The 26716-nt window shown below is 51.8% G+C and overlaps 1 protein-coding gene across 1 annotated transcript in view; it reads left to right on the top strand.

Moving 5' to 3' along the window:
* ACSF3 (acyl-CoA synthetase family member 3) overlaps positions 1-26716 on the top strand; it is a 48870-nt gene that overhangs the window by 11657 nt on the left and 10497 nt on the right. The window contains exons 4-7 of the mRNA XM_079315981.1: positions 1346-1500; positions 1897-2042; positions 9460-9572; positions 21044-21170. Of these exons, the coding sequence (XP_079172107.1) occupies positions 1346-1500; positions 1897-2042; positions 9460-9572; positions 21044-21170 (541 nt within the window). The remainder of the gene's footprint in view (positions 1-1345; positions 1501-1896; positions 2043-9459; positions 9573-21043; positions 21171-26716) is intronic.

Below are 26716 nucleotides of genomic sequence, written 5' to 3'. Positions count from 1 at the left end.
AGGGATCTTGCTGGTCATTGGGTTTCTGTAGGGATGAAATGTTCTCTCTCTGGAGTGATCACCCCTCAGTGCTGGAAGTCTCATTCCAGCTGTGCTTTCCTTTCCCAGGGTCTCTTGCAGTGCTCGTGTCCCACCTCCCCTGTGCCGTGAGTTTGCACCTTGTGCATCCCCCCGAGGGCATCCCTGGGCTGGGAGGAGTTTGGGCTCCCTGCTGTTGGCTGGGATGGTGCCTCTGTGGATGTGTCCTGCTCTGTGAACAACACCCAGTGCTGGGAGGGGTTTTTTAGGAGCTGATTGTTCTGGAGCAGTGGAGTGGGAGATGCAGGGGGAGGTGCAGCCAAGGAGAAAGGGATGAAACAGAGGGAAGGGGCAGAGTGACAGCATGAAGGAGAATCCCTGGCTCAGAGTGACAGCATGAAGGAGAATCCCTGCTCACCTTCCATCAATCCCTGCCTGGGCTGGCTCCTTGCAGCTGAGTGTGAGCAGGGAGAGAGAGGCAGTGCTCGTGTCAGGAGCTGTTAGGGAATGCATTTGTCACCAGCAGGGTGGGACAGCAGAGCTCTGAGTTATTGATGCCTTTGGATCCCTCCTGCCTTGGGAAGAGCTTACCTGGCAGGGACAGAGGTGAGGTGTGTGAGGAAGGGGCTCAGGTGTGACATTTATGGCCCTGACCCATTGGCTGTGCATTCCAGAGGTGTCATTGTCCACATCCTGCTGGAATTTGCCCCCATTTGTATTTCCCACAGGTCAGCAGGAGCTGCTGCTGAAGAACATTATTCCCACAGGGAATATTCCTCTCAGGAGGAGTGTGGTTGGGGTAGTGGCCCTCCTGAAAAGCTGCTGTCTCCTGCTGTACCTGAGGATTCTGATTCCCTCTCTGCACCTCACCATTTTCATGAAGTATCACTCCCAGTGCCTGATCTCCCTCTTCCCAGCTTTGCCTCAGAGCTTGAAGTCCATGGGCTCCAGGCTGTGTATTGTGTATCAGGTGTGGGCTGTGTCTTTCCAAAGAAGAGCTCCCATGCTTTGGAAAACTGGAGAAGCTGTGCATGATAAGGGAGTGAACTGATTCTGCCACAAGCTTCCATCTTCACGAGCAAATTCTTGGCTGCAACACGACAGGACTAAAAAATGCCATTTCCATCATCTCATGAGTGATGGTGGGTGGGGGATCACTGGTGGGATGAGAGATGAAGGTTGTGCTTGGGGAAGTAAGGGTGTGATGAAAGTTGGGAACTGGTTTTGGACAGGGGTGAGGGGCACACAACAGCTTCCAGCTGCACTTCCTAGAAATCTTATACAGCAAAGCTGTGTTTTTATCCCTGTGTATTCCCTTCCTTCCCAGGTGTGGAAGAAGCTCCTGAGCTCCCAAGCTCCCCGTGTCAGTGTGTTCATGGCAGTGCCCACCATCTATGCCAAGCTGATGGAATACTATGATGAGCATTTCACACAGCCCCAGGTGCAGGATTTCATCCGTGCCTTTTGCCAGGAGAACATCAGGTGGGTCAGTGTGGGCAGGGGCTGCTGCTGCCTCACTGCATGCTCCAGGTTTTCCTTTCAGCATCACCTCTCTCAGAGCTGCTTGTTGTGCTTTGGTGTCTCTTTGACAGGAGCAAAGGTGACATTATTTAATTGTGAGCCACTCTTGCATGGGAAGGCCAGAAGGGGCTCATAATGGCTGAGGGCTTTGTCCTGCAGGCTTGTACTCCAGGATCTCTTTTAACAGCCTGTCCTGATTAACTTAAACTCCATAACAGGCTGAGAAAGTGAAGGACATCTCTGGTGCTGTTCAGAAGGATTTTGGGGCTGAAGGTTTTGTGCCCCTGTGTCCTGCTGTGAATTCCCTGGAGCAAAGGTGCCCTTGGATCCTCTCTTACCTGGCCTCTCCCTGTGCAGGTTAATGGTGTCAGGCTCAGCAGCCCTGCCTGTGCCTGTGCTGGAGAAGTGGAAGAGCATCACAGGGCACACCTTGCTGGAGAGGTATGGGATGACTGAGATTGGGATGGCACTTTCCAACCCTCTGCACGGAGTCCGTGTCCCAGGTAGGGGTCTCCAGAGGGTGCCCCCTGTTTGGAGGGGTGTTTTGGGGAGTGTTTTGGGGTGTTCCCTGCACATGGGTGAGGAGAGGCCACTCTGGGAACAAGGAATTGGCACTGGGGAGCCAGGACATGGATGTGTGGGAAGTGGCTGCTGGGTCAAAGCTGTGAGTGCAGAGCTGGCAGTGCCTGACCACGCTCCAGGCTGAGGCTTCATTAATTCCAAAATCTTAGTGAATTGAAGGAGAGTTTCTTCAGCTCCTGCTGCCTGGAGTTGTGTTTCTGGGTGGTGTCACACAGGATTCTCCACACAGAAGTGCTTGTCCAACCCATCAGTTGATGAACACTTAAAATAGGATGTCTGCTCTCTCTTATTTTAGTGCCTGTTTCTTGCCTCTTCAGGAATTCAAAATTGTCACACCTCTCTGTACACTCTGGGCCTGTTTTCTCCTTGTCTTCTTCCCCCCTCCCTCCTCTGAGCTACATTTTGTGATTCTTTTCCATAGCTGTACTTTCTGGAACCTAGAAATAAATTGATCTGAGACATTGCAAATGTGAGATGCCCCCACTCTCCCTGTGGTTGGAGCGTGGCCATCTGTGTGCCCACCCTGTGCCACCTGCCTCCCCACAGGCTGTCTGTGCACCATATGCAGCCTCCTGGGGAGCTGCTGTTACCCCAGGGGGTGTCCTGGGTGTCACAGCTTCCCACAGCATCCCAATCCCATGGGATGCAGGAGCTGGGTCCCTCAGGGGTGGCACAAGGAGAGGAGAAGCCAAAACTCCCCCTCGTTGACTCCTTAGCCTGGGAACAGCTTGAAACACAAACTCTGTTTTACTTTTGCAGGGTAGCTGTCATTCCCTCACCCCACCTCAGCCAGTTTTATCTTCCTCCAGCAGCCCCATCCCTGCAGGCAGCAGAGGGAAGCAGGCAGGAAAAACAAGACTCCCATCTGCAGGAGCTCGAGCTGTGAGTGAGCCCCACAGCCCAGGCTGACAGGGCAGGGATCATTTCACTGCCCCTGTGGCCTGCTTATATTTGCTTTTTATTGATTTTCATGAGGAAAAATGAGTGCAGACTCCAGAAATTTCCCAGGGGACTAAAAGAGAAAAGGAATAAGACTGAAAGCAGCATGGCAATGCAGAAGGTGGCACCCAGAAGGGCAGAGCTGGTGGCATCATCCCTATGGATCCTGGGGACAAATCCTCTCATGCAGCCAAAGCACAGGGGCTGGGGACTGTCACTGCAGCCCCTTCCAGGGGCTCCTGCAGCCCTGAGAGGGGAGAGAAGTGTCTCATGAAGGTGGGGATCAGCAAGAAACCATACAGAAAGGAGGCTATAATTGAATAGGCTTGATTAATTTATTTCAGGGAGTGTCAGCTGGGAAGCAGATGGGTGAAGCTGAGGCATAATTTACTGGAGCTGTGAAAAAGCTTTTGATCTAGTGGCCTGTTAGAGGCTGGGCAGGAGGTCACCAGGTAGCACAGGGATCCCAGAGGCAGCTGATGGTGGGCTGGGAGCAGGGGACATCCAGCAGAGGATTTCTCCTGGAGTGGGAGCAGCACAGATCCTTCTCTGCTGCTGTGACCTGTTGGAGTGAGCCCAGAGGAGACACCAGGATGATCAGAGGGATGGAGCACCTCTGAGTGCTGGAGAAATTGGGATTGTTCAGCCTGGAGAAGAGAAAGCTTTGGGGTGACCTAATTGTGGCTTTCCAGTTGCTGAAAGGGTCTGCAAGGCAGATGGGACTTTGGACAAGGGGGAATGGCTTCACAATTAACTTTATATTTAGATTAGATGTTAGTAAGAGATTCTCTGTGAGGGTGGGCAGCCCCTGGCACAGGGCCAGAGCAGCTGTGGCTGCTCCTGGATCCCTGAGTGTCCAAGGCCAGGCTGGATGGAGTTTGGAGCACTCTGGGGTACTGAAAGGTGTCACTGCCCATGGCAGGGGATGGAGTGGAATGAGCTTTAAGGTTCTTTCCAAACCATTCTGTGATTCCTGAGCCCCTGATCAGGGATCCTGGGGCTTCCTTGCCCTCTCCAGGCACTTGGTGTGGCAGGAGAAAGGTGAGTCCTTGCACCCTGCCCCCCCTGCCCCCACTCTCCACCCACAGCACAGGTCTGAAGGGGCAGGGATGGAGGTGTGGGAGCTTTAATTTCCAGAAGCAGCAAAGATGAAAGATTTGAAAGATAAATGTTTGCTTGTATATGGTTAAAACCCTGCTTAAAATGCCTCTGTTTTCACCAGCTCTCATTCTAATCCCCCCTGGTGCTGTTACTGTGAAGGGAGATGAATAATTCATGGCTGGAGAATGCCTCACTGGGCCTAATCACCACTTTAATTGGAGGTTTAGATCAGAGGCAGCTAATAGCTGCTACAGGGGGACTCCTGTATTGTTGACAGTGAGATCCTTGAGTGCCTTATCTTTGGCCTGCTCCAGTCCTCCTGGGACACAGCAGCACAGAGCTACCCAGATACCAAAGGACACAGAGCACAGGGCCAATTAAATTTATCTGGGAAGAGCTGACAACTTTTTCAAACAGAGGGGAAACAGGGTGGAAGCAGAATGGTGTCACCCCCTCCTGCCTACAGCACCAGCACTGCTCCACATTGCAGGGATGCAAGGGGAAGGAGCAGAGATTTCACCCCAGTTTCCGCTCAGGATTATGGCAAAAGGAAACCAGATCAGCCCTTCTGATCACCCCAGGTGGAGGCAGGACCTCCAGGGCTGTTCCTTTGGGAATGGCCCCAAATTTCTGCTGACCTGTTGGAGTTGCCACAGGGTGTATTTTGACATGGTGGATGGGCCTGGGAAGCTCTAGTCATTGTTTTTGCACAAATTCCATTAATCCTGTCAGGTTTGTGGAGCTCTAATCAATGGTAGGAGTGTTTTCAGCCTTTACAGATGTTGATTTCGAAGTTTGTCACTTTTCCTAAATAGCAGAAAAGCTTCTCCAGACAGAAACACAAGGAAGCAGCTCTCCACCAGGGACTTGTTTTACATGCTGGTTTTATTTTAGCCAAGTAGGAGAGGAATTGGTGGGGCTGTGATCTGAGGCACTGTGTGGGGAACATGTCACCCTCTCAGATGTGCCAGTGCTGTGCTGATCTTTGGTGTCTCATTCCCAAGGGCTGGGAGCAGCACTGGGCACTAATCCTGGAGTCCTGCTGCCCAGGAATCCCTGCCCATTTCCATGCTGAGGGCAGCAGCTTGCCTCCAGGGAAGAAGCATCTTCCAAGAGGGCATCTGGCTGACCTTGATCTGAGAAATTCCGAGGCTGTGAGAGCCCCTGGCAGCTCCTTGCATTGGATTCTGCTCCCTCAGGAGCTTTCCAGGACTGACTGTGTGGTGCCTGCCCACAGACATGCCATGTTTTGTGAGCAGATTGGAGTCTGTTCACACACAGTGTTTTTCACCCTGCAGAAACTGTTCCCACAGAAGTCTAGAAGGTGGCTCCAGCAACCTCCCATGCAACACTGAGGGTGTTTTCTGTGACTTGTTACTTGCTTTGAGGCCTCTTGGAGCCTCCCATAGCAGGTGCAAGATTGTTTATAACACATATGGTGTGATTTTTAGGGTTGTCCTGTTCAGAGCCAGGAGCTGGACTCGATGATCCTTGTGGGATCCAACTCGTGTGATTCTGTGATGGCACAAATGCCTCGACACGGCAGCTCAGGGCACTTCAGGCTCCCTCCTTCCCCTGCTGCTGCCTCTGTCTCTGAGCAGGGGCTGCCTGGGGCTGCTGGTGCTGAGGGGAGGAGGTGGCTGTGCAGTGACCTGAGTGCCAGAGGCAGTTGTGAGCAGAGCAGGCAGGGATCAGGGACTGCCACGTCGCTGGGTGTTTATTTGCAGCCAGATTTGCTAATTGCTCGGGTAGTTTCACTGCAATAAAATCTCACTCCCTCATAGCCCATCTGCTCTTGGCTGATCCTGCAGGGATGCCATAAATCTGGGCTACCACCACATATACATTTCCATGGCAACTGACCAGTCTAGCAGACAAAATCATGATGTCAGGGATAGCAGATCTCCAGGGCTTCAACAGGACAATGAGAGCAGCACGGGGAAAATGCCACTTGAACCCAAATGCCTGAAATACAACAGGAAGACAGGGCTGAGCTCCAGGTCCTGCACTCCCTGCTCTGGGGAATTCCCAGAGTCAAGGTGATCCTGGCAGAGCTGGGAAGCACCAGCTGGAGGCACTTCAGGGCAAAAAAATTGATCATCCTTTAAAATAAAGAGCACAGTTGTCAATTTATAGAATCACAGAATGGTTTGGTTTGGGAGGGATCCTGAAGCTCATCTTGTTCCATCCCTCTTGCCATGATCAGGGACATTTTCCACTATCCCAGGCTGCTCCAAGCCCCATCCAACCTGGCCTTGGGCACTGCCAGGGATCCAGGGGCAGCCACAGCTGCTCTGGGCACTGTGCCAGGGCCTGCCCCTCTCACAGGAAGGATTTCTCTGATATCCCATCCAAACATGCCCTCTGGCAGTGGGAAGCCATTCCCCCTGTCCTGGAACTCCAGGCACTGTGAAAATCCCTTCTCCAATTGAAACTCAGTCCTGTCCATTCCTGCTCACAGGGGATGGGGGTCACAGGAACAGAGCTGCCCTCTCTGCTGAGCTTTCAGGGGCTCCCCAGGAAGAGCAGGCACTGAACCAGGGCTGTGAAAGCTGCAGCTTGGGGAGCTCTGGGTCACAGACACAGTCTGGTGTTCAGTAGAGGCCCCAGGAAGAACAGACACTGAACCAGGGCTGTGAAAGCTGCAGCTTGGGGAGCTCTGGGTCACAGACACAGTCTGGTGTTCAGTACAGGTTGTTGTGACACTGTTAGCCCTTTGGCTTTGAAATTGAGACCTGTGGAAGAATGGGTGGTTTTGATCTCTGCTTTTCTCCTGTGATGTTTTCTATCCAGTGTATTGATGTCTCCTAAAACTGGGATAATCCCTGGCAATTCTCAGCTGTTAAGCCTTTGCCTCCCCTGTCAGGTGCAGGCTGTAGAGGAGCAGAGTAATGGCTGTGCCTTCTTTTCACAGCTTTGTGTAGGTTTTATGCTGCCTTTCTCTTTTTTCTTTAAAAAGAAAAAAAAAAAAAAAAGAAAAATAAACAGCTTCATTGCTGAGCTCTGAAGCTCTGCAGATATCTTGAAAGAGTGGCCAAGAGAGACTGTTGAGGGCTGGAGACACATTTGTGTTCAGAGGCATTTCCAGCACTGCCTGCTCAGCCAGGAGCCATTTCCCTGCAGACTCAGGCTGGGACCAAAGGGACACCCCCTGCCAGGACACCCTTTAGTGCCAGCACAGCCTGCAGGTGCCATTGCTAGAGAGCAGCTGCCCTTTTGCACCCCTGATGTGTGATTTGCAGCAGGCTGGGTGTAGGAGCTGGGGGTGGATGTGCTCAGGACAAACTCTGTATTCTGGTCTTGAAGTTTGCAGTTCATTGCATCAGGTGTGGGTGAGATGGGCTGAGCTGGGAGCTGCCAAACAGGCCCAGAGGAGTGGGATAACAAAGGGGTAAAAGGGTGAGGGGTGCAGGGGCAAGAGCAGGGGAGCCAGAGGGTGTCTGAGGATGTAAGAGCATTGGTCTCCTTTTACAAAGTCTCAAATCTCCTTCTATGTTGAATATTCTACTTTTTCACTAACCAATCTAGTACAAGATATAAATTCTCTAACATTTACATACAACCTATAGGTATCTCTACATTACCATGTTTTACTGCTTTCTTATCTCTAAACCTTATCTTGGACCCTTCCTGTCATGCCTGCAGAGGGTCTCTGCTGCTCTTTGGTATTTGCAGCAAACAAAGGGAGAATGTCACTGTCTGTGGGGTCTCCTGAACTTGAGATCACCCACAGCATCACATTTAGGTGGTTTAGAGTTCAGGTTTTCCCAGCTCCTGCACCAAAGAAGATTCAGGAGGCTGTTTGCTGAGGTTTCCAAGGTTTTTTATTCTTTCTTATCTAAAGAATTCTTTTGCTGACTAGCAGAGGTCTGACTAGTTAGTTGATCCAAGGCACACTGCCTGCCCTTGGGGCAGCACTTCTCTTTTATACTATGAATTACATACCTAATGTTTACAATTACTTTCCAGTACATAACACCTTTATTACACTGTCCAACTTTCTCCCAAACCAATCCAGTGGTGGCCCAAGGATGGATGGCATGAAGAAGAAAAAAGGAAAGACATACCATGCCCAAAATCCTCAATCTTAGCTTCAAACCCCCTGAACATTTCCAAAAAAAATCACTTTTCTACCTTCTAACAATCTAATTTATACTCTACTTATTTTCTGTGGCTTGTAATTCTTCCTGCAATGATGGTCATTTTTCCCAGGGGCTTAAATCCTGGGTACTGTGCCAAGGCCTCTGAGACCCCAGGCATCCAGGGAACACCCTGGACCCCCACAGGAGATCTTCAGGCATCCACCTTGCTGCTCTTCAGCCACTCTGTCCAACACTGCTTTCCTTTCAATCTCACTTACATTTCTTAATTCTTAGCATCTTTTGCTAGGCAATCATACCTGTGGGGCATTAAATCATATCTGTGGGGCATTCAGTCACACCTGTGGGGCATTAAATCATATCTGTGGGGCATTCAATCATACCTGTGGGGCATTAAATCATACCTGTGGGGCATTAAATCATACCTGTGGGGCATTCAGTCACACCTGTGGGGCACTCAGTCACACCTGTGGGGCACTCAGCCACACCTGTGGGGCATTTTCATACCTGTGGGGCACTTAGCCACACCTGTGGGGCACTCAGTCACACCTGTGGGGCACTCAGTCACACCTGTGGGGCATTCAGCCACACCTGTGGGGCATTAAATCATACCTGTAGGGCATTCAGTCACACCTGTGGGGCATTAAATCATACCTGTAGGGCATTCAGTCACACCTGTGGGGCATTCAGTCACACCTGTGGGGCACTCAGTTACACCTGTGGGGCATTCAGCCACACCTGTGGGGCACTCAGTTACACCTGTGGGGCACTCAGTCACACCTGTGGGGCATTCAGTCATACCTGTGGGGCACTCAGTCACACCTGTGGGGCACTCAGTCACACCTGTGGGGCATTCAGTCATACCTGTGGGGCACTCAGCCACACCTGTGGGGCACTCAGCCACACCTGTGGGGCATTTTCATACCTGTGGGGCATTCAGTCATACCTGTGGGGCATTAAATCATACCTGTGGGGCACTCAGCCACACCTGTGGGGCATTCAGTCATACCTGTGGGGCACTCAGCCACACCTGTGGGGGATTTTCATACCTGTGGGGCACTCAGCCACACCTGTGGGGCACTCAGCCACACCTGTGGGGCATTCAGTCATACCTGTGGGGCACTCAGTCACACCTGTGGGGCACTCCTGTTTCTTGCTGCCCTCAGCTGGCCCTGTGTGCATGCTGTTCTCCCCACAGGCTCCGTGGGCACGCCCCTGCCTGGGGTTCAGGTGTGCATTGCCAGTGAGACCTTCAGGGACGGGGCTCCATCCTTCACCATCCACGCCCAGGGGGATGAGAACAGCACCCAGGTACTGCCCTGTTCTCCCCTTCCTGAAGAATTTCACTCTGGGGAAATTCTCTGCTTCCCAGCCCTCTGGAATACCAAGGGTTGAGGCTTGCACTGCTCTTATTCCCAGGAATTCAGGGATTGTTTATTGTATTTTTTGTTGTGGGTTCCTGTAGCTGTGGGGCTTTATGGACTGGACAAGTGTTGTCTATGCAATGTGTGTAAAAAGGGACCTTAAAGCTCATCCAGGGACACTTTCCACTGTCCCAGCTGCTCCAACCCAGTGTCCAGCCTGGCCTTGGGCACTGCCAGGGATGCAGGGGCAGCCACAGCTGCTCTGGGCACCTGTGCCAGGGCCTCATCACCCTCCCAGGTAAGAATTCCTTCCCCATTATCCCATCTAAACCTGTTGTGTTTCACTCTGAAGACCTGGTCTAGTAGAAGCTCCCTGCCCATGGAATGAGATGAGCTTTAAGGTCCCTCCCAACCCAAACCATTCCATGATTCCATGAACCCCTGGGGGTTGCACTCATTATGAAACAGCACTGGGGGAAACCCATCAGGTTTCCATGGAAGTCCAGCTCCACTTGCTGCCTGCACCTGCAGCTCTGGTGTGCCCAGGATCTGGGAAGGGGAGGCAGTCTGCCCTGTGCTGGGGTGCTGAGTGTTCCCTGCTCCAGCCCCAGCCCCAGCCCCAGCTCCAGGCTGTCTCTTCTTCCCACAGAGTGGCTGAGCAGGGTCTTCATTCCTGCCCCCTCCCCTCCACACCCTGTGGGTGACCCCAGCAGTGGCACCATGTGGGTGGGACACAGGCAGGTGTGACACTCAATCCCCTGGGAAATGGCTTCTCACCCAGCCACCTACATGCTGAGGGTTTGAGAGGAGCAGAGACACTGCTGGTGTAAGCACTGCTGAGAGGCTCAAGAAAATCTTTTTTTTTTTTTGTCTGAATTATGTGGTGGCAGGTGGAGGAGCAGCAGGACCACAGGCAGCTCCGTGGGTGGGCTGAGCTCAGGTTGTGTTTTGTGTTCTGATGCTGTAAGAGCTGGATCCACCCCAGACTTGTAAAACAGCCCAGGGGACACTTAGAGCAGCTTTTATTAAAAAAACCTCTTTACTCTGTCACTGCTGAGTGTGGATGAGCAGTGGGCAGAGCAGCAGACTCCCCATGTCCTGTTTTTGTCACTTCCTGGATGCATGTTACATTTCACAGGTTTGTCCTCTGATCCCAGAGTTTGCTCTTGGCCTTTTTTTTTTTCCACTTGTGTGGAACTGAGACATGAAATATAACGTGTCCCTTTTAATAATGATCCTATAATGCTTTTTTCCCCTCAGGGTTCCCTGGGCACTTTACAAATTAGGTCTCAGACACGAGAATCCCCAAAGTGCAGCTCCTTCCAGGATGAAATGTGGATGTTGTTCTACTGAATTATAAGAGGAAAAAAAATATGGGCTATTATTTTTTCTCTGCTCAGCACTCCTTCCCTTTCCTTCTCATTGCACTGAGTGACCAGAGAAGGGGAGCCCAAATGTTCTGGGTCTGGTTCTGGAAGCCCAGCACCTCCTCAGGGCTGCACAGAGCTGGGATTCACAACTCTTCTCTTTCCTCTGGCTTCAGGCTGCTTGGGTTTATTTTGGGAGCAGAGGAATTGCCCTTTCTTCTGGTGATTTCTCACCTGCAGCCCCCAGTGTGGGTGGCTGAGGTCCATCCCCAGGGCTCACAGTTGTTCCAGGAGCTCCCACCAGTGCTGGCCTTGGCTCCCTGCCCCGTGCTGATGGTTCACTTCCCATCAGGCTCTCCCTTGGGGATCTTTTGAATGTTCTGGTGAATTCTCAAGTCATCAGCTGGGGAGGGTGTGGGGAGGTGGTAATTTGCCTCTGGGCATTGGCTCATGGCTTGTTCCCTGTCTGTAAATCTGTCCCCATCTCACCCACCATTCCTCTTGTGCCAGCTTAACTGGGAGTTTGTTCAGGCTGAAGGGAGAGCAATGTCCCATCTGTTCAGGCCACCCTAGGAGAGAGTGGCTGGGCACCTCCAGGACATCCACAGCATTTCCAGGAGCAGAGCAGAGCCAGCTGCTCTGTCCCTGGGACTGTCACAAGGTGGGAAAAACAGTCCCTGCTCCCAGCATGTGCTGGCACAGATGGATGCATGGAGATGCCAGGAGTTTGGGTTTTCTATGCCCTGGGCACAGAGTGTGACTTTCCCTGGAGTGACTGTGGTGACAACACCTCCCAGGGATGCTGGAATTCCAGTGCCTCACACCTGTGCTCCCAGGCAGGGCCTCACCTGCTCAGAGCTGCTGCTGCACTGTGTGCATCATGCTTTGTTAATAATTCATGTCAGGAGAGGCAGAGGCAGTGGATTTATTTAAAACAAGGCTGGTCTGACAGTCCCAGTGCTCCCCATGCTCCAGCAGCCCCAGCTTGGCTGGAACCAGCTCCTCCACACTGGCCCAGGGGTGGGAAGAGCTGCTTGGTGTCACCCTGCCTGTGCCACCAGATAACCTTTTCCTTGCCTCCTGTGAGAAGGATGAACAAATCCTTCCTCATCTTCCTCACAGGAGGGCTCTGAGCCTTACAGTGATGAGAGCTGGAGGAGGCTGAGGGGAGACCTGAGGGGCTTCAAGGCAGCAGAGGGGCAGGTACTGATCTCTTCCCTCTGGTGGCCAGGGAATGGCTGGAGCTGTGCCAGGCAGGTTTGGGTTGGAGATCAGGAAAGGTTCTTCCCCAGAGGTGCTGGGCACTGCCAGGCTCCCCAGGGAATGGGCACAGAGCTCCAGGAGAGGGAGGAATTACTGGGGTGTCTGAGGTTGGATAATGATCCTTGGGGTCCCTCCCAGCTCAGGATATTCCATGATTCCATAATCCAAGCACCATGGGGCTGGTCCAGGGGATGCTGAGCACTCCAGCAGGAACTGGGCTCTGAACAGGTGATCTCTGTGCAGGTGATCTCTCTCTGTGCAGGTGATCTCTGTGCAGGTGATCTCTGTGCAGGTGATCTCTGTGCCAGGTGATCTCTCTCTGTGCAGGTGATCTCTGTGCAGGTGATCTCTGTGCAGGTGATTTCTCTCTGTGCAGGTGATCTCTGTGCAGGTGATCTCTCTGCAGGTGATCTCTGTGCAGGTGATCTCTGTGCCAGGTGATCTCTCTCTGTGCAGGTGATCTCTGTGCAGGTGATCTCTCTCTGTGCAGGTGATCTCTCTCTGTGCAGGTGATCTCTGTGCAGGTGATCTCTCTCTGTGCAGGTGATCTCTGTGCAGGTGATCTCTCTGCAGGTGATCTCTCTCTGTGCAGGTGATCTCTGTGCAGGTGATCTCTGTGCAGGTGATTTCTCTCTGTGCAGGTGATTTCTCTCTGTGCAGGTGATCTCTGTGCAGGTGATCTCTGTGCAGGTGATCTCTGTGCCAGGTGATCTCTCTCTGTGCAGGTGATCTCTGTGCAGGTGATCTCTGTGCAGGTGATTTCTCTCTGTGCAGGTGATCTCTGTGCAGGTGATCTCTCTGCAGGTGATCTCTGTGCAGGTGATCTCTGTGCAGGTGATCTCTGTGCCAGGTGATCTCTCTCTGTGCAGGTGATCTCTGTGCAGGTGATCTCTCTCTGTGCAGGTGATCTCTCTCTGTGCCAGGTGATCTCTCTCTGTGCAGGTGATCTCTGTGCAGGTGATCTCTCTCTGTGCAGGTGATCTCTCTCTGTGCCAGGTGATCTCTCTCTGTGCAGGTGATCTCTGTGCAGGTGATCTCTCTCTGTGCCAGGTGATCTCTCTCTGTGCCAGGTGATCTCTGTGCAGGTGATCTCTCTCTGTGCCAGGTGATCTCTGTGCAGGTGATCTCTGTGCAGGTGATCTCTCTCTGTGCCAGGTGATCTCTCTCTGTGCCAGGTGATCTCTCTCTGTGCAGGTGATCTCTCTCTGTGCCAGGTGATCTCTCTCTGCCAGGTGATCTCTGTGCAGGTGATCTCTGTGCCAGGTGATCTCTCTCTGCCAGGTGATCTCTGTGCAGGTGATCTCTCTCTGTGCCAGGTGATCTCTCTCTGTGCCAGGTGATCTCTGTGCAGGTGATCTCTGTGCCAGGTGATCTCTCTCTGTGCCAGGTGATCTCTGTGCAGGTGATCTCTGTGCCAGGTGATCTCTCTCTGTGCCAGGTGATCTCTGTGCAGGTGATCTCTGTGCCAGGTGATCTCTCTCTGTGCCAGGTGATCTCTGTGCTGGGCTGGGGCATTGTCAGGGTGATGTGTGAGGTGTTCACACCTCAGCTGTGCCTGCAGAGCCTCCCCACAGCAGCACAGAGCAGAGAGGAGGGGTGGGTGAGCCTGAGCTCCTGCCCTGCTCCCAGCACAGCAGGCACTCCCTGAGCTGTTCCTCCCCACTAACACCATCCCTGCTGGGCCATTGCTGCCTTTGCTTGGGTGCCAGTGCCCCTTGGACATGTGTGATGCAAACAGGAGCTGAGGAGGAGGAGGAGGGGGAGCTGGGGACTGTTCCTGCTCTGCCATCCCATAACTGCCTGAGCTTGCAGCAGGGGACTGCTGTAATTTGCAAAGCTGGTTCCTGGCACACCCTGAAGATCAATAATCTACTTAGCTGGAAGTTTGCTGGATCTCTGTTCTTCCCTGCCTTTTGCTTTGGTTGGGGGGCTGCTTCCTTTCCCTCAGCCCTTCAGGCTCATCTCAGCAGCTCTGTGCTCTGTTTTTCTCAGGTTTTCAGCCACTCTCTGCTGCTGGTTTCCCCATGGAGTCCTGTGGCTCAGGCTGGGTCAGGCCTGGCCTTTGCCAGCCCCAGATTTGGTGCTGCAGCCTGGGGACACCTGTGACAGTCCCCTGGGAGTCACAGGCACAGGGGGCAGTGCCCACCTCTGGAGAAGAGCCAGCTGCAGTCTCACCAGCTGTTATGGGTGAGGAGAATCCCACAGGGATACACATGCCAAGCACCCAGACCCACACAGCACAGGGGTGCCCACTCCCCAAAACAGCTCAGTGGGCACCACCCCAGGGGTTCTGCAGAGATTTGGGATGAACAGGAGCCTCTGGTAGTGTCCCCTGCCTGTGCAGAGCTATCCCTGCAGAGATGCTGCTCTGGGAGTCCTGGCAGAAGGGCTTTTCCTCCTCCTCCTCCAGCATCACTGGGAGCAGAGGTGTGGAAATGGGTGTCAGGGACAGCTCAGCTTTGCTGCTGTGGCTCACCCCCCATCCTGCTCCAGAGCCACTGCATCCAGAGCAGTTCCTCAGCTTTCCTCCTCCCTCAGCCCTGCTGAGCCCCTGTGTTCAGCTCAGGCATCCTTACCCACTGCCCCGAGTGCTTCTTCCCCTGGGGTGCTTTCCCCTGAGTTTTTGGCAGCTCTCCCTGTGGCTGTGGTGCCCAGGAAAGGGTTACAGCTCCCCAGCTCTGCACATTTCAGTTTGCTTTGTTCAGTGCAATGCATATTTCATATGCTCAGCTTCCCAGCTGGCAGAGGCCTGGAAACCCTGCAAGCTGTCGGGTATTGTCTCTCTCCTTCTTTACTTGTTTGTTTGTTGGGATTTTTTGGGTTGTCATTTTTGTTGGATTTCTTTTTTTTTTTTTTTTCCCCTTTTTCATCTTTCCCAAATTGCTCTCTCTCACCAAAGCCCAGCCCTGGTGCTGACAATGGGGGGCTATCAATAGCTAAATGGCTTCACAGCTGTAGCCAAGGCAGGGCTTTCATGGTGAGCAGTTTCCTGGTGTGGAGGGAGCTGGGGACGGGTGGCTTGCAGGAGCTGGCAGCAGGAGGATGATGTGCCAAGGGTTTCCCCCCCTCCCAAAGGTTGTCATCATCTCCTTTATCCATATGCAAGCTGTCCCTCCCCAAAGCCACCAGCGTCTCTGTCCCCTCCTCCCCGTGCCCCCCGTGGCTGTGCCATCTGCTCACAGCTTGCTGCTGGTTGCCAGCTCCTCTGTGGGGCTGGGGGCAGCTGGCATTGTCACCCGTGCTTGTGGCTGCAGCTCCTGGTCGTTGATGTCCCCATGGAGGGACCAGGAGTGGCCCCACATTGCTCCTGTTCATCCCAAATCTCTGCAGGACCCGTGGGGTGGTGCCCACTGAGCTGTTTTGGGGGGTGGGCACCCCTGTGCTGTGTGGGTCTGGGTGCTTGTGGGATTCTCCTGACCCATAACAGCTGGTGAGACTGCAGCTGCCTCTCCTCCAGAGATGGGCACTGCCCCCTGTGCCTGGCACTCCTGGGCATGGCCAGGATGGGACCACCTGGGATCTGTCCCAGAGGAACAACCAGAGCAACTCTTGGGTTGCTCCTTTTTTATCCCATTCACACCTCAGCCTAGTTCCTTCTTTGTCCTCAGTGCTCCTGCACCTCCAGGTCAGCTCTCCTCCAGTTTTGCACTGGTTTTCTTCTCCCTGCTCCATCCCATCCTCATCCTCCCTTCCATCAGGCAGTTGAAGGCAGTCTGGGTTAGATCTGCAGCTTTTCTTCTATCTGCAACCCCAACCCTCAGGATTTCTGGCACAATCCACCTTTGATAAAAACACTCTGCATTTTTTCCCATTTTCCATTTCTTCCAAAACCTCCTTCCAGAGCCCTCACAGTGCTGGACACTGCACTTGTGTATTTTCCAGTTATCTTCTTTTTTTTTTTTTTTGGCCATATTTCTCTCATCTCCTCAGGATCCTGTTTTGTGTCCTGCCCAAGTAATTCAAGAGTCTCCACTCTGTTGCCCAGGCTGCTTTTGTTCCTGTATAAACATTTTAGCTGCTTCTCATTGATCACATGCAGTTCCTTACTCAACTTGGACATTGATTCCATTCTCAGATATATTTATATCTCCTTCCTTCTCTCTGTCTGCCCTCTGATCTTTATGTTTTTTTAATTTGTGGCCATAGGTCTATTTTATTTCTTCCTGGTAGTAAAAGTGGAGGCAGAGGTTGCATCATGTTTCTCAGCTGAAAATTCTTCTCACCACAGGGACAGCCTTGATTCCAGAATATTTCCTTGCACATAGAGGTTCAATCCATGTTTCTAGAAGATTTCTTGACCCTCTTTTCACAAGTGTGAAAAATTCTTTGGGCTCACCTTTGTCACAGCACCCTCAACATCTCTATGAATCTCTTTATTATTATTTTATTCTTCCATAACATCCCAGACTGGTTTGGGTTGGAAGGATGAAGTTTATCTCCTTCTCCTTCCACTAGAATATTCCACTTTGTAGTTGAGAGAAGATTTGGGGTGTTGTGGGTGTGGTGGGGAGAACAGGAGTGTCTCTGTCCCAGGGGACTGTGTGTGCAGTCCCAGCTCATCACAGCCTCCCAAACTGCCCTTTTAATGGAAACCAGACAAAGAAGGGTCACTGACTGAGTCCTGGGTGACTCTCTGCCTGCCCTGAGCCCAGAATGGCACCAGGGACCATCAGGAGCCTTCCCCTGAGCAGGAGGCTGGAAAGTTGTGCTGACATCTCACCTCATTTCTTATCCCTGCAAAAAGAGAGGGATGAGAACAGCAGCACAGAGAGCTGTTGGCATCTCTGCAATAGTGTTACATATTTAATTTATGGTGTTAATACAGATCAAGAAGTTTTCTGTCCATGGAACAACTGCAGGGAGGACTGACCTTTCCCAAACTTGGCTTGTTTTTTGTCATGCTTTTGGGATCATCTGGAGCTGATCAGGCTGGTGACTTAAAAAAAATCAGTGTTGCCTAAAAATATAGACAATCACTTTTGTTTTCAGTGGAGCAACGTTTGCTGTAAGTAGAGGGTTGGGTTGTTTGAAAATAAGTTTCAGTGTTGCAGTTCCACTGTGTACCAGCCTTGCTTTTAAATTTATAACTCTCCAAAATGAAAAGATTGTGTTATTCCCAGCCCTTTTTATAAAAGTTAACATTGCAAAAACAGATGTGAAATGTGGCCTCACAGATTACAGCCTGAGCTTGGGGTTTTTAGGTTGGGGTTTTATTTTTTTTTTCCTTACTCTCTCTGTGCTGTGTCCCTGAGGAGCAGAAATCTGCCTTTTTTCAGCAGGAGGAAAATTGTTCTGTGTCTAAATTGCCTCCTGCCAGGCTTGTGTGGATGCTGCAGGACACAGAGCTCTGATAATGCCTTTACACAAACAGGCAACTTAGCAGGGAATTTTTAATTAGGAATGTGCAGGAAAGTTCAGATTGCCTGGGAATTTGCTAATGCTCTAACAAACCTCCCAGTGCTAGGACATCCATTGCAGTGTGGCCCTGATTGGGGTGCAGGACAGAGCTGGATCAGTCCTTCAGGATTTCTTATATCATTTCCTGCGCTCTGGTTTGTTAAAAAAAACCCAACAGACACCAGGAAAAAGTTACTTTTCTGGCAGAAGAGGTGGAAGGGCTCCATCACTTCCATAAACCTCACATACATCAATTATTGTCTTCTATTAGTCACTTAAGGGCTCACTTGCTTAATTATTTTGATCACAGTAATCATTTATTTACAAGGTGGGGAAAAATGCCAAGCACTTCCAAGCTGAGCAGCACAACAGGGAGGAGGCAGGGCTGCAGGAGCATTTCTTTCCTCCCACAAGTCAAAATGTTTTTGTTTCATGGAGTTACAAGGTCTCTTTTGAGGTCCCTTCTGAGAGATAATGCTCTGATCCACAGCCTTTGGTTCTCCCCAGGAAAGGAGTTCAGCAAAAGCAGCTGCAGGACAGTGGAAGGTGTCCCTGCCATGGCAGGGGTGGCACTGGATAAACTTTGAAGTGCTTCCAACCCAGACACTTCCATGACTTTGTGAATATTTGGGAGGGTAAAGGGGGAAGGAGGCACCTGATAGAGTTGAAGTGGATCTCTCCAAAACCTGTTTGCAACTGAAGGTATTTGGGTTTTATGCTAAAACTCTTCCTACCAATCCCCAACCCAAGGACAAGCTCTCACCTCCTCCAACCTCACCCTCAGCTTCTCCTCTGTGTCTCCCACATGTTTCTGCTTAGGAACTCTGCTTGCCAGAGAAGGACAGGCTGCTCTGAGCCTTCCCTGCTTCCCAGAGAAGGACAGGCTGCTCTGAGCCTTCCCTAATTCCATCAGATCCATTAGGGCTCCCAGAGGAGCGTGGGGCAGAGACCGCAGGAAAACAAACGGGGCCACTTTGAACAAATCCCAGGCCCAGTGCCAGGCAGGGATTCCCAGCTCTTTACAAACCACCCTCCTAATAAAGAGGCAAAAAGGGAATGGGGAGAGGGGAAATATGCATTTTCTAATCACTCAGATTTAGGCCTTCAAAGGATTTATTACAACCTTTTATTTCCACGTGCAGAAAATGGAATCTTATCTCGTGAGCTGGCTGGTCCAGCTCCTCTGGATTTAGAGCAGGGAGCTCTCCAACAACCTTCAGGGCCATGCTGTGCCTGGGTGTTAAAACCTGGAAAGCATTAAAATATTAAAAATGGCACTGGGAGAGGGGGAGATCCATGCACTCAGCAATGTGATGCCTGCGAAGGGAAAGGGAAAGGGAAAGGGAAAGGGAAAGGGAAAGGGAAAGGGAAAGGGAAAGGGAAAGGGAAAGGAAAGGGAGAGGGAAAGGGAAAGGAAAGGAAAAGGAAAAGGAGCACCCCAGCAGCATCCTGTACCTGGGATTGCAAGGGATCAGACAGGAGCCTTGGAGGAGATCAGTGCCATGAATCTTGGATTTGGATTGCTGCTGTTGGGGAGCTGGTGCTGGGGGGGTTTGTGCCCCTGTGCCACGCTGGGGGGCAGAGCCAGTGACATCCCAAGTGCAGCAACAAAATCCTATTAAGATAACATCACAGCCTCTCTGTTTTACTGTTTGCAAGCCAGCCATAACATCATTAAATTACACAACAGGGAGGTGCCTGCTGCCAAGGGGCTCTGCTCGAGATAAGATGTGGCTTGAGCTGCTGCCAAAATTGGAGTTGATATGACAAGAACTTTGGAGCAGGTTCAAGGCTTGATTCACAGCAGACATGGCACTGTGCAGGTAAACACTGGGCAGGATTGATCCCTGGGGCTGTGCAGGGACCTGGCCCTGTGGAATCCTGGGCAGGATGGGGCTGGAGGGGTTTGGAGCAGACAGATTTACAGCTCTTCTTGTGCTCAGCACTGACAAGAAGGAGCCAAAGCCTGGCAGGGTGTGTAGGTGAAGCTCAGGGAAGTGTTTGCAGGTTTTTACCTCTGCCACCCCCTCCCCAGCCCTTTTGGGGAGAGGGAAGGAGCCTGAACACCAGGACACTGCTCAGGGGAGCTGCTTGTTTTGTGATGCCACAGCTGGACCAGCAGGAAAAGGAGTTTAGAAGAAAGAGCTGCATCACTAAACTCCACACAGCCCCTAAGAGCCCTGAAACCAGCCCTGCTGGTCCCTCTGTGTCCCCACCACATCCCTGCCACCTTGTCTATGCAGGCTTTGTGCTTCCTGTGCCCTTTTGCCCACTGTGCCCTTTTTGTGCCTCTTTGTGCCCTTTTTTGTGCCTCTTTGTGCCCTTTTTTGTGCCTCTTTGTGCCCTTTGCTGCTGCAGGTGTGGAGTTTTGCTCCAGGCCCTCCAGACCTCAGGTTTCACTCATGGACAGTCTGAACTTCAGCTCCATCTTTCAGCTCTGTGGGAAGAACTCAGCCAGCACCATCCCCACCTTGCCATCACTCAGAGAAATTCCTTTCATTCATTGCCATTAACAACTTTTCCTCCCTGCAGCATCTTCCAGGCAGGGAATTGATCCCCAGCCAGGGGCTCTGGGAGTCTGGGCTGTGTGTGCAGAGATCCCCTTGTCACCCCATCCTCCAGGACAGGACATCAGGAAGAAAATACTTTAAAATGAAGCCTGAGAAGCAGTTTTCTAAGCGTTTTCCATTAGGGAAGCTTTGTTTCCATCCATCAGAGGCTGCAGAGAGCCTGCCCTGCCCTGGGACTGCCTGGCACTCCAGCACTGCTATTACAGCTTTCCCTTGTGGCTCTGTTTCTGGCACTGCTGATTTTCAGGGTCCCAGATGGATCCTGGCCATTGCAGCAGCTCAAGTGCCTGGGCAAGTGGCCTGGAATTCCTGTAACTGAGCTGTTCTCCATGGAGGGATGGAGCAGGCACATCCCACAGCACCCTTCCATCCCAGCAGTGCCTTTGCACCCCTGGGTGTTGGATTTCAGCTGACAGAGAATGGGTTTAGGTGGCATATTGGGAAGGAATTCCTGGCTGTGAGGGGTGCCCAGAGAAGCTGTGGCTGCCCCTGGATCCCTGGAAGGGTCAGAAAGGACCATCCCATCCCCAAGAGTGTTCCTGCACATCTGCACAGGTGACCTCTCTCCCAGCAGCTGGAATGCCTCACCCTATCCTACAGTCCCAGGATGACAATTTTTGCTTTCATATAACACAGATGCTTATTTCCAGTGCTTTGGAATATCAGAAGCACCTGGAGCAGCCCCCTCACCTGAGGAGAGCTCCCATGGGTGGGCAGCGTGTGCTGGGGCTTGGCAAACCCACAATGTGGCTCCTGCTTGTCCCCCCCGTGCTGCTGGGGGGCAGGAGGCAGGGAAATGCAGTGTCTGTGTGCTGTCCTAGGTGAGCCCAGGCCTGGAGGAGCAGGAGGGGGAGCTGCTGGTGAAGGGCCCCTCGGTGTTCCGAGAGTACTGGAACCGAGCCAAGGAAACGGCCGACGCCTTCACAGCCCAGGGATGGTTCAGAACAGGTACAGAGAGGGGCTGGCACCAGCCTGGGCACAGCTGAGAGGGGCTGGCACCAGCCTGGGGACACAGCTGAGAGGGGCTGGCACCAGCCTGGGGACACAGCTGAGAGGGGCTGGCACCAGCCTGGGGACACAGCTGAGAGGGGCTGGGGCTGGGGCTGCTTCCAAACACTGCCTTGGGAAGGGGCTTCATGTTGGCAAGTAATGGGGACGTTCCTCCTAAGCATGAAATGTTTTCCTGGGAATTCAGCTCTGCTGACAGGTGGGATTTGTCTCAGTTTCCACAGGGATTGTGTCACAGAATCATTAATTGCCAGCTCCAAGCCCCTGAGAGGAGGGTGCAGCTTTCCTTCCAGGCTACCATGATTTGAGGAAATGGCCTCAGGTGGTGCCAGGGAAGGCTCAGGACATCAGCAGGAATTTCTTCATGGAAAGGGATTGCCCAGGGAGCTGCTGGAGTCCCCATCCCTGGAGCTGGCCAGGGAGTGCCTGGATGTGGCACTCAGTGCTCTGGGCTGGGTGACCAGGTGGGGGTCAGGCACAGCTTGGACTCAATGACCTTGGAGGTCTTTTCCAACCCCAGTGGTTGTGGGATTCTCTGATTCCATGGTACCCACAGCTCTGATTTCCCCACTCCTTTGGCTGCTGTGTGTTAGCATTGCTGTGGTGGCAGGAGTCAGGCTGCATTTCTGATGCCTTCTGTGTAACCTGATTTATTGATGGCTCCTGAAGAAGCTGTGATTTATTCTAATTGTTCTCCTGAAGCAGAACTCACTCTGCCAGCAGTGTCACCACGAGTCCCCAAGCCAGCCGGGTACCACCGAGCATCACCAGCCCTCACCTGGGGTGCAGGGCAATCAGCTTTCAAAAAATTTTTTTTTTTTTTTTAGTCAACACTCCTGATGAATATTTCAGCTGCAAAGGAATAGCGTGCATTAATTATTGCAAAGAGATGTCTTTAGGAGAAAATGATTTTGAAATTCAGTTTAATTTCATTGTAATGCGCCGCAAACAGGAAGGGAGTATGTGTGTTTAATTGGCTCTCGGGGGTGAGGCCGGGAAGATGGCATGCCTTTGTCACAGGCCATTAGTGATACAGACTGCATAATGAGGGACTACAATCAGCTCACAGCTGCTGGCTCCTACGGGGAGAGAATGATATTAAATAGAAATCAGGATAAATTAAATTTAACCCCTTCGCCAACCCAGCAAAGCTTGGAGCTGGAAGGAAAAGAGGGGAGCAGTGATGGGAGTGGGGGGGTTCAGGGTGGGTCAAGGGGTGTTTGGAGAACCCCCCCAGCAGCCAGGTGACTCCCTGCTGTCCCCTTCCCTCGGGCAGGAGGCTTGAACTCCCTTCCCCATCCCCACCCCCAGTTCCTGTCCCCTCCTGCCTCCTGCTCTGTCTCTCATGGATATCAGGTCGATGGGACTGGGTTTTTCCCAAGCCTCATTTATCCAGCAGTGCCAGGAGCAATCCCATGGCCCCATCCTCACCCTGCCTGCCCCAGCCTCAGCAGCAGCCTCTGGAGATCACTCAGAGGTGGCAAATGTCCTGTGGTGGTAAAAAAACCCTTGAGGGAATGGAAGGGGTTGTGTCCTGTCACAGGGATTGGATCTGGAGGGGGGAATTATCCCTGGAGCCAAAACCAAACTGGCAGGATCCAACAGAGGTGAATCCTGGCCACTGCCAGGGTATAATTCCCTGTATCTGCCACTTCCAGGCCAGCCAGGTGAGTGTTTCACAGGTGAGGCTGAATGCCAGCACACAGTGCTCCCAAAAGCCCAGCAGTGCCATTCCTGACTCTGCAGCATTCTGCTCACTGCCAGCCTTGGGGGTGTCCCCACCACTGACCCACAGGCTGCAGGGGGTGGCCAGGTCCCCCAGGGCTGAGGATTCACAGAATAATGGAATGGTTTGGATGGAAAGAGACCTTAAAGCTCATCCCACCCCACCCCCTGCCATGGGCAGGGAACCTTCCACTACCCCAAGCTGCTCCCTGTCGAAAAAAAGGGGAAAAATCTCAGTGACTTTGATGAATTCAAGATCGTGGCTCTTCTGAGAAGCCTCTGAACTCCTGGGGGTGCAGAGGGGCTGTGCTGTTGCTGCCATCCTCTTTATTCTGGGATTTGTGCTGCTGGCTGCCTATCCCTCCATCTCTCATTTCCATCCCAGTGAATTTGATTATTTTTATTGTATTAACGCTGTTGACAGAGCTGCTTAGATCAAAGTCCCCTCTAGCCATTTCCAGGGAGACTGCTGGGTTTCCACCTGCTGTCATACATCCAAGTGGCACCAAGCCCTCAGAGGCCAGAGCAGAAATGCCTGTGGGCATCTGGCTGCTGTCCCTGCTGAGCCTCCCCAGCTGTGCCAGCCCTGCCAGGTGAGAGGCAGCCTCCAAACACTCACCTGCTGCTGAGAGGGTTGGAGAGCAGAAAACAGGGAAGGAAAATATTTTTTAGCATGAGCACAGGGTGCCCAGAGAAGCTGTGGCTGCCCCTGGATCCCTGGAAGTGTCCAAGGATGGGTTTTGGAGCAACCTGGGACAGTGGAAGGTGTCCCTGCCCATGGCAGGGGGTGGCACTGGGTGGTCTTTAAGGTCCCTTTTAACCCAAACCATCCCATGATCTATGAGCAAAATCAAACTTTGGGAACTGGAGGAATGCAGCAGACCTGATGTTCATCCATCATCCATCCCTCCATCATCCATCCATCCATCACCCATCCCTCCATCCAGGGTGTCTCCAGAGGAATCTGCCAGGGCAGTGACACAACCCAAGAGCAGCCAGCTCCCCAAGGGAAGGGCAGCTCCCATTCATATTTACCCATACATCCAGAAAATTAGAATCTGGTGTATTCAGGGAGATTTATTTTCAATTACAGGTTAAGGCTGAGACATGAAATAGCACCGGGTTTGAAAGTAGTGCATAAATCCTGCAACAAATCCATGTATCTCTGCTCCATATAATAAGATTTTATTGATTGCTATATTGTATCTGTCAGAATAAAACTCTCTTAATGCATGCATCAGGATGGAGAAGATAGAGAGCTTGTTGGGAGTAGAATCTGATTCAAGAATCAATGCACTTTGATTAATATGTCGTTAAGAAAGTAAGAGTTATTTAACTTGTTTGATGCACATTTCAGAATGATGACTCATATCTTTTAAATTTCTTTCTTTGAGCTGCATTTAAAAAAAAACCCAAAAAACAAACACAACCCTGGAGCTGTTTTTCACATTGTTAAATCATGGTTTATCAGTGAATTTTTGCTGGACCCTTTTGCACAGGTCACAAATGCCCCTGAACCCCATTCATAATAAATCCTATGGCCCAAAACACTTCTCCTGTTCAGGCTTTAGAGGGAGAACAGAGTGGACCTGGTGTCTCTTTATTCCTCCTGGATATTCTGCAGTGAAAGAGGAAACTCCAGGGAAAACAAAGCAAAACAAAACAAAAAAAAAAAAACCCAACAACGACAAGAACAACAAAAAGAAGTTGTTTTTTCACTGAATTCCCAGCTTGCCCCAAAAATGGAACATGCTCTTGCTGCAGCTGTGAATCCAGCCCAGGGGATGCTCCCAGTGACTCTCACTGGTGTCTCTGTGTCATTTCCACAGCTGACACCAGCTGCAGATCCTTGCCACTCCCAGCCCTGCTCTTGGAGATTCCACAGAATCATGGAATAGTTTGGGTGGGGAAGGACCTTTCAAGGCCAGCAAGTCCAGCCCCCATCACGTCTGGAGAGGCTGAGGGAGCTGGGAAAGGGAGAAAAGGAGCTCAGGGGGGTCCCTGTGGCTCTGCAGAGCAGCCAGAGGGGGAAACAAGGCACAGGATGGGATAAAAAAGGCCTTGGAGAAGGTTTAGGTTGGATAAAGGGAGGAATTTCTTCATGGGAAGGGCAGTGGTGGAGTCCCCATCCCTGGAAGTGTTCAGAAAACATGACTGTGACACTTGGGGTCATTGCCAGTGATGACCACGGTGGTGGTGCAGCTGCACTTGATGATCCTAAAGATCTTTTCCAGCTAAATTCCACCATTCTGTGATTCCCACCTCTTCTGATGGAAAGGCAAAGCTTGCTGCAGTTTTCCAGCACAGAGCAATGTGGTGGTTGTGAAAAAGGCCCTGGGCAGCTCATCCTTGGCCAGGCACAGCTCTTCCCTCCCTGGGGCTCTCCCTGAGGACAAGGATGCAGCCCCATCCCTTTGGCAGTGGCTTTTCCCAGTGCTTGGCTGTCCCCAGGGAGCAGCAGGTGTTTCCCTGCCAGGGGAATTGCTCACATCCGTGGGTGGAGCACAGACACCTGAAAGAGAAAATACTTGAGGCTGATCAAGGCAGATTATAAATAGAAATGCATCTAATTAGCATCTTAATCTGCAGGTTCTCTGTTTGTTTGCAGTGGCTTTCCTACTCACAAAACCAGCTAATGCAAATTCTATTTTTAAAGAAATGATTCCTTAATTGTAATGTGCTGAAATTATGTGAGCTCACCGGATGGAGGGGGGCTCCTGCCTGGGGGAGCTTTCCTGGAGTCTGGCAGGGATCACTCAGCTCAGGGACCCAGCTTCCCACAAATGCCATGGAAGCACACCCCCAAAAATGCCAGGTGCACCCCAAACATCCTGGGGCAGGAGCAGAAGCCAGGCCAGGCATGTGCTGGGCTCCCCTTTCCACCCAGCCCTGATTTAAGAAGTGTTTCTAAAATTAAAAACATCAAGATGGAATATTTTCTGGTGTATCAGCCCCAGAGGTTCCTTACACACACACTTCAAACACTTTGGAGAGCAAATTCCCTTTTTCTGCTTCCTGCTGGAGTATTTATTCCTTCTCCTTGAGGATTCAGCATTTCCAGGTTTGCCTGAAGGTCTTGGGGTCACCAGGACATGGGAGGGGTGGAGGGAGATGAGTTTAAGGTCCCCTCCATCCCAAAACCTTCTGTGATTCCCTGATTCTGTGATTCCATTTCCCTGACTGCTGGTGAAACTGATGTTTTCAGCAGTTCAGAGTGACTCGGGATTTTTGTAGCTGTAAATGAGAGCAGCTTTTGGCACAGATTTTGTTTGCTCTCCCAAGCTCTGCTCTCGTCATATCAAACATCTTGGATGCCAACCCTTCCCTTCTTTGGGAACCTCTGCTGCTCTGGGGCTCCTTTCCAGAGGCATGGAGCAATTGCTCCCCAGCTGAGAGTCAGTGGGAACAGCAGGACCTGCAGCCCCAAAATCCAGGCTCTTCCTCTCATTCTGTGCCTGCTTTTACCCCTGGAGCTCTGCTGCAGCAGTGCTGCCCTCACAGCCTGGAGGGAGAGCCTGACTGCTGGGAATCATTTTTCCCATCCCATCTTATTCAGTTCCATCCCATTTCAGGGATTTAGGAAGGAATCTTTCCCTAGGAGGGGCTGAGCCCCTGGCACAGGGTGCCCAGAGAAGCTGTGGCTGCCTCTGGATTCCTGGGAGTGTCCAAAGCCAAGCCCCAGATCACTGCATGAAAAAAAAAAAAAAAAATTTTGCCTTTTGCTAAGGTTTGATCATCCCTCAGTGGCTGCAGGGAGCAGA

Source organism: Erithacus rubecula, assembly GCF_903797595.1.
Source record: "Erithacus rubecula genome assembly, chromosome: 12".
Taxonomy (NCBI): domain Eukaryota; kingdom Metazoa; phylum Chordata; class Aves; order Passeriformes; family Muscicapidae; genus Erithacus; species Erithacus rubecula.
The sequence above is the reverse complement of the archived record's forward strand: the minus strand, read 5'-3'. Positions and strand labels throughout refer to the sequence as shown.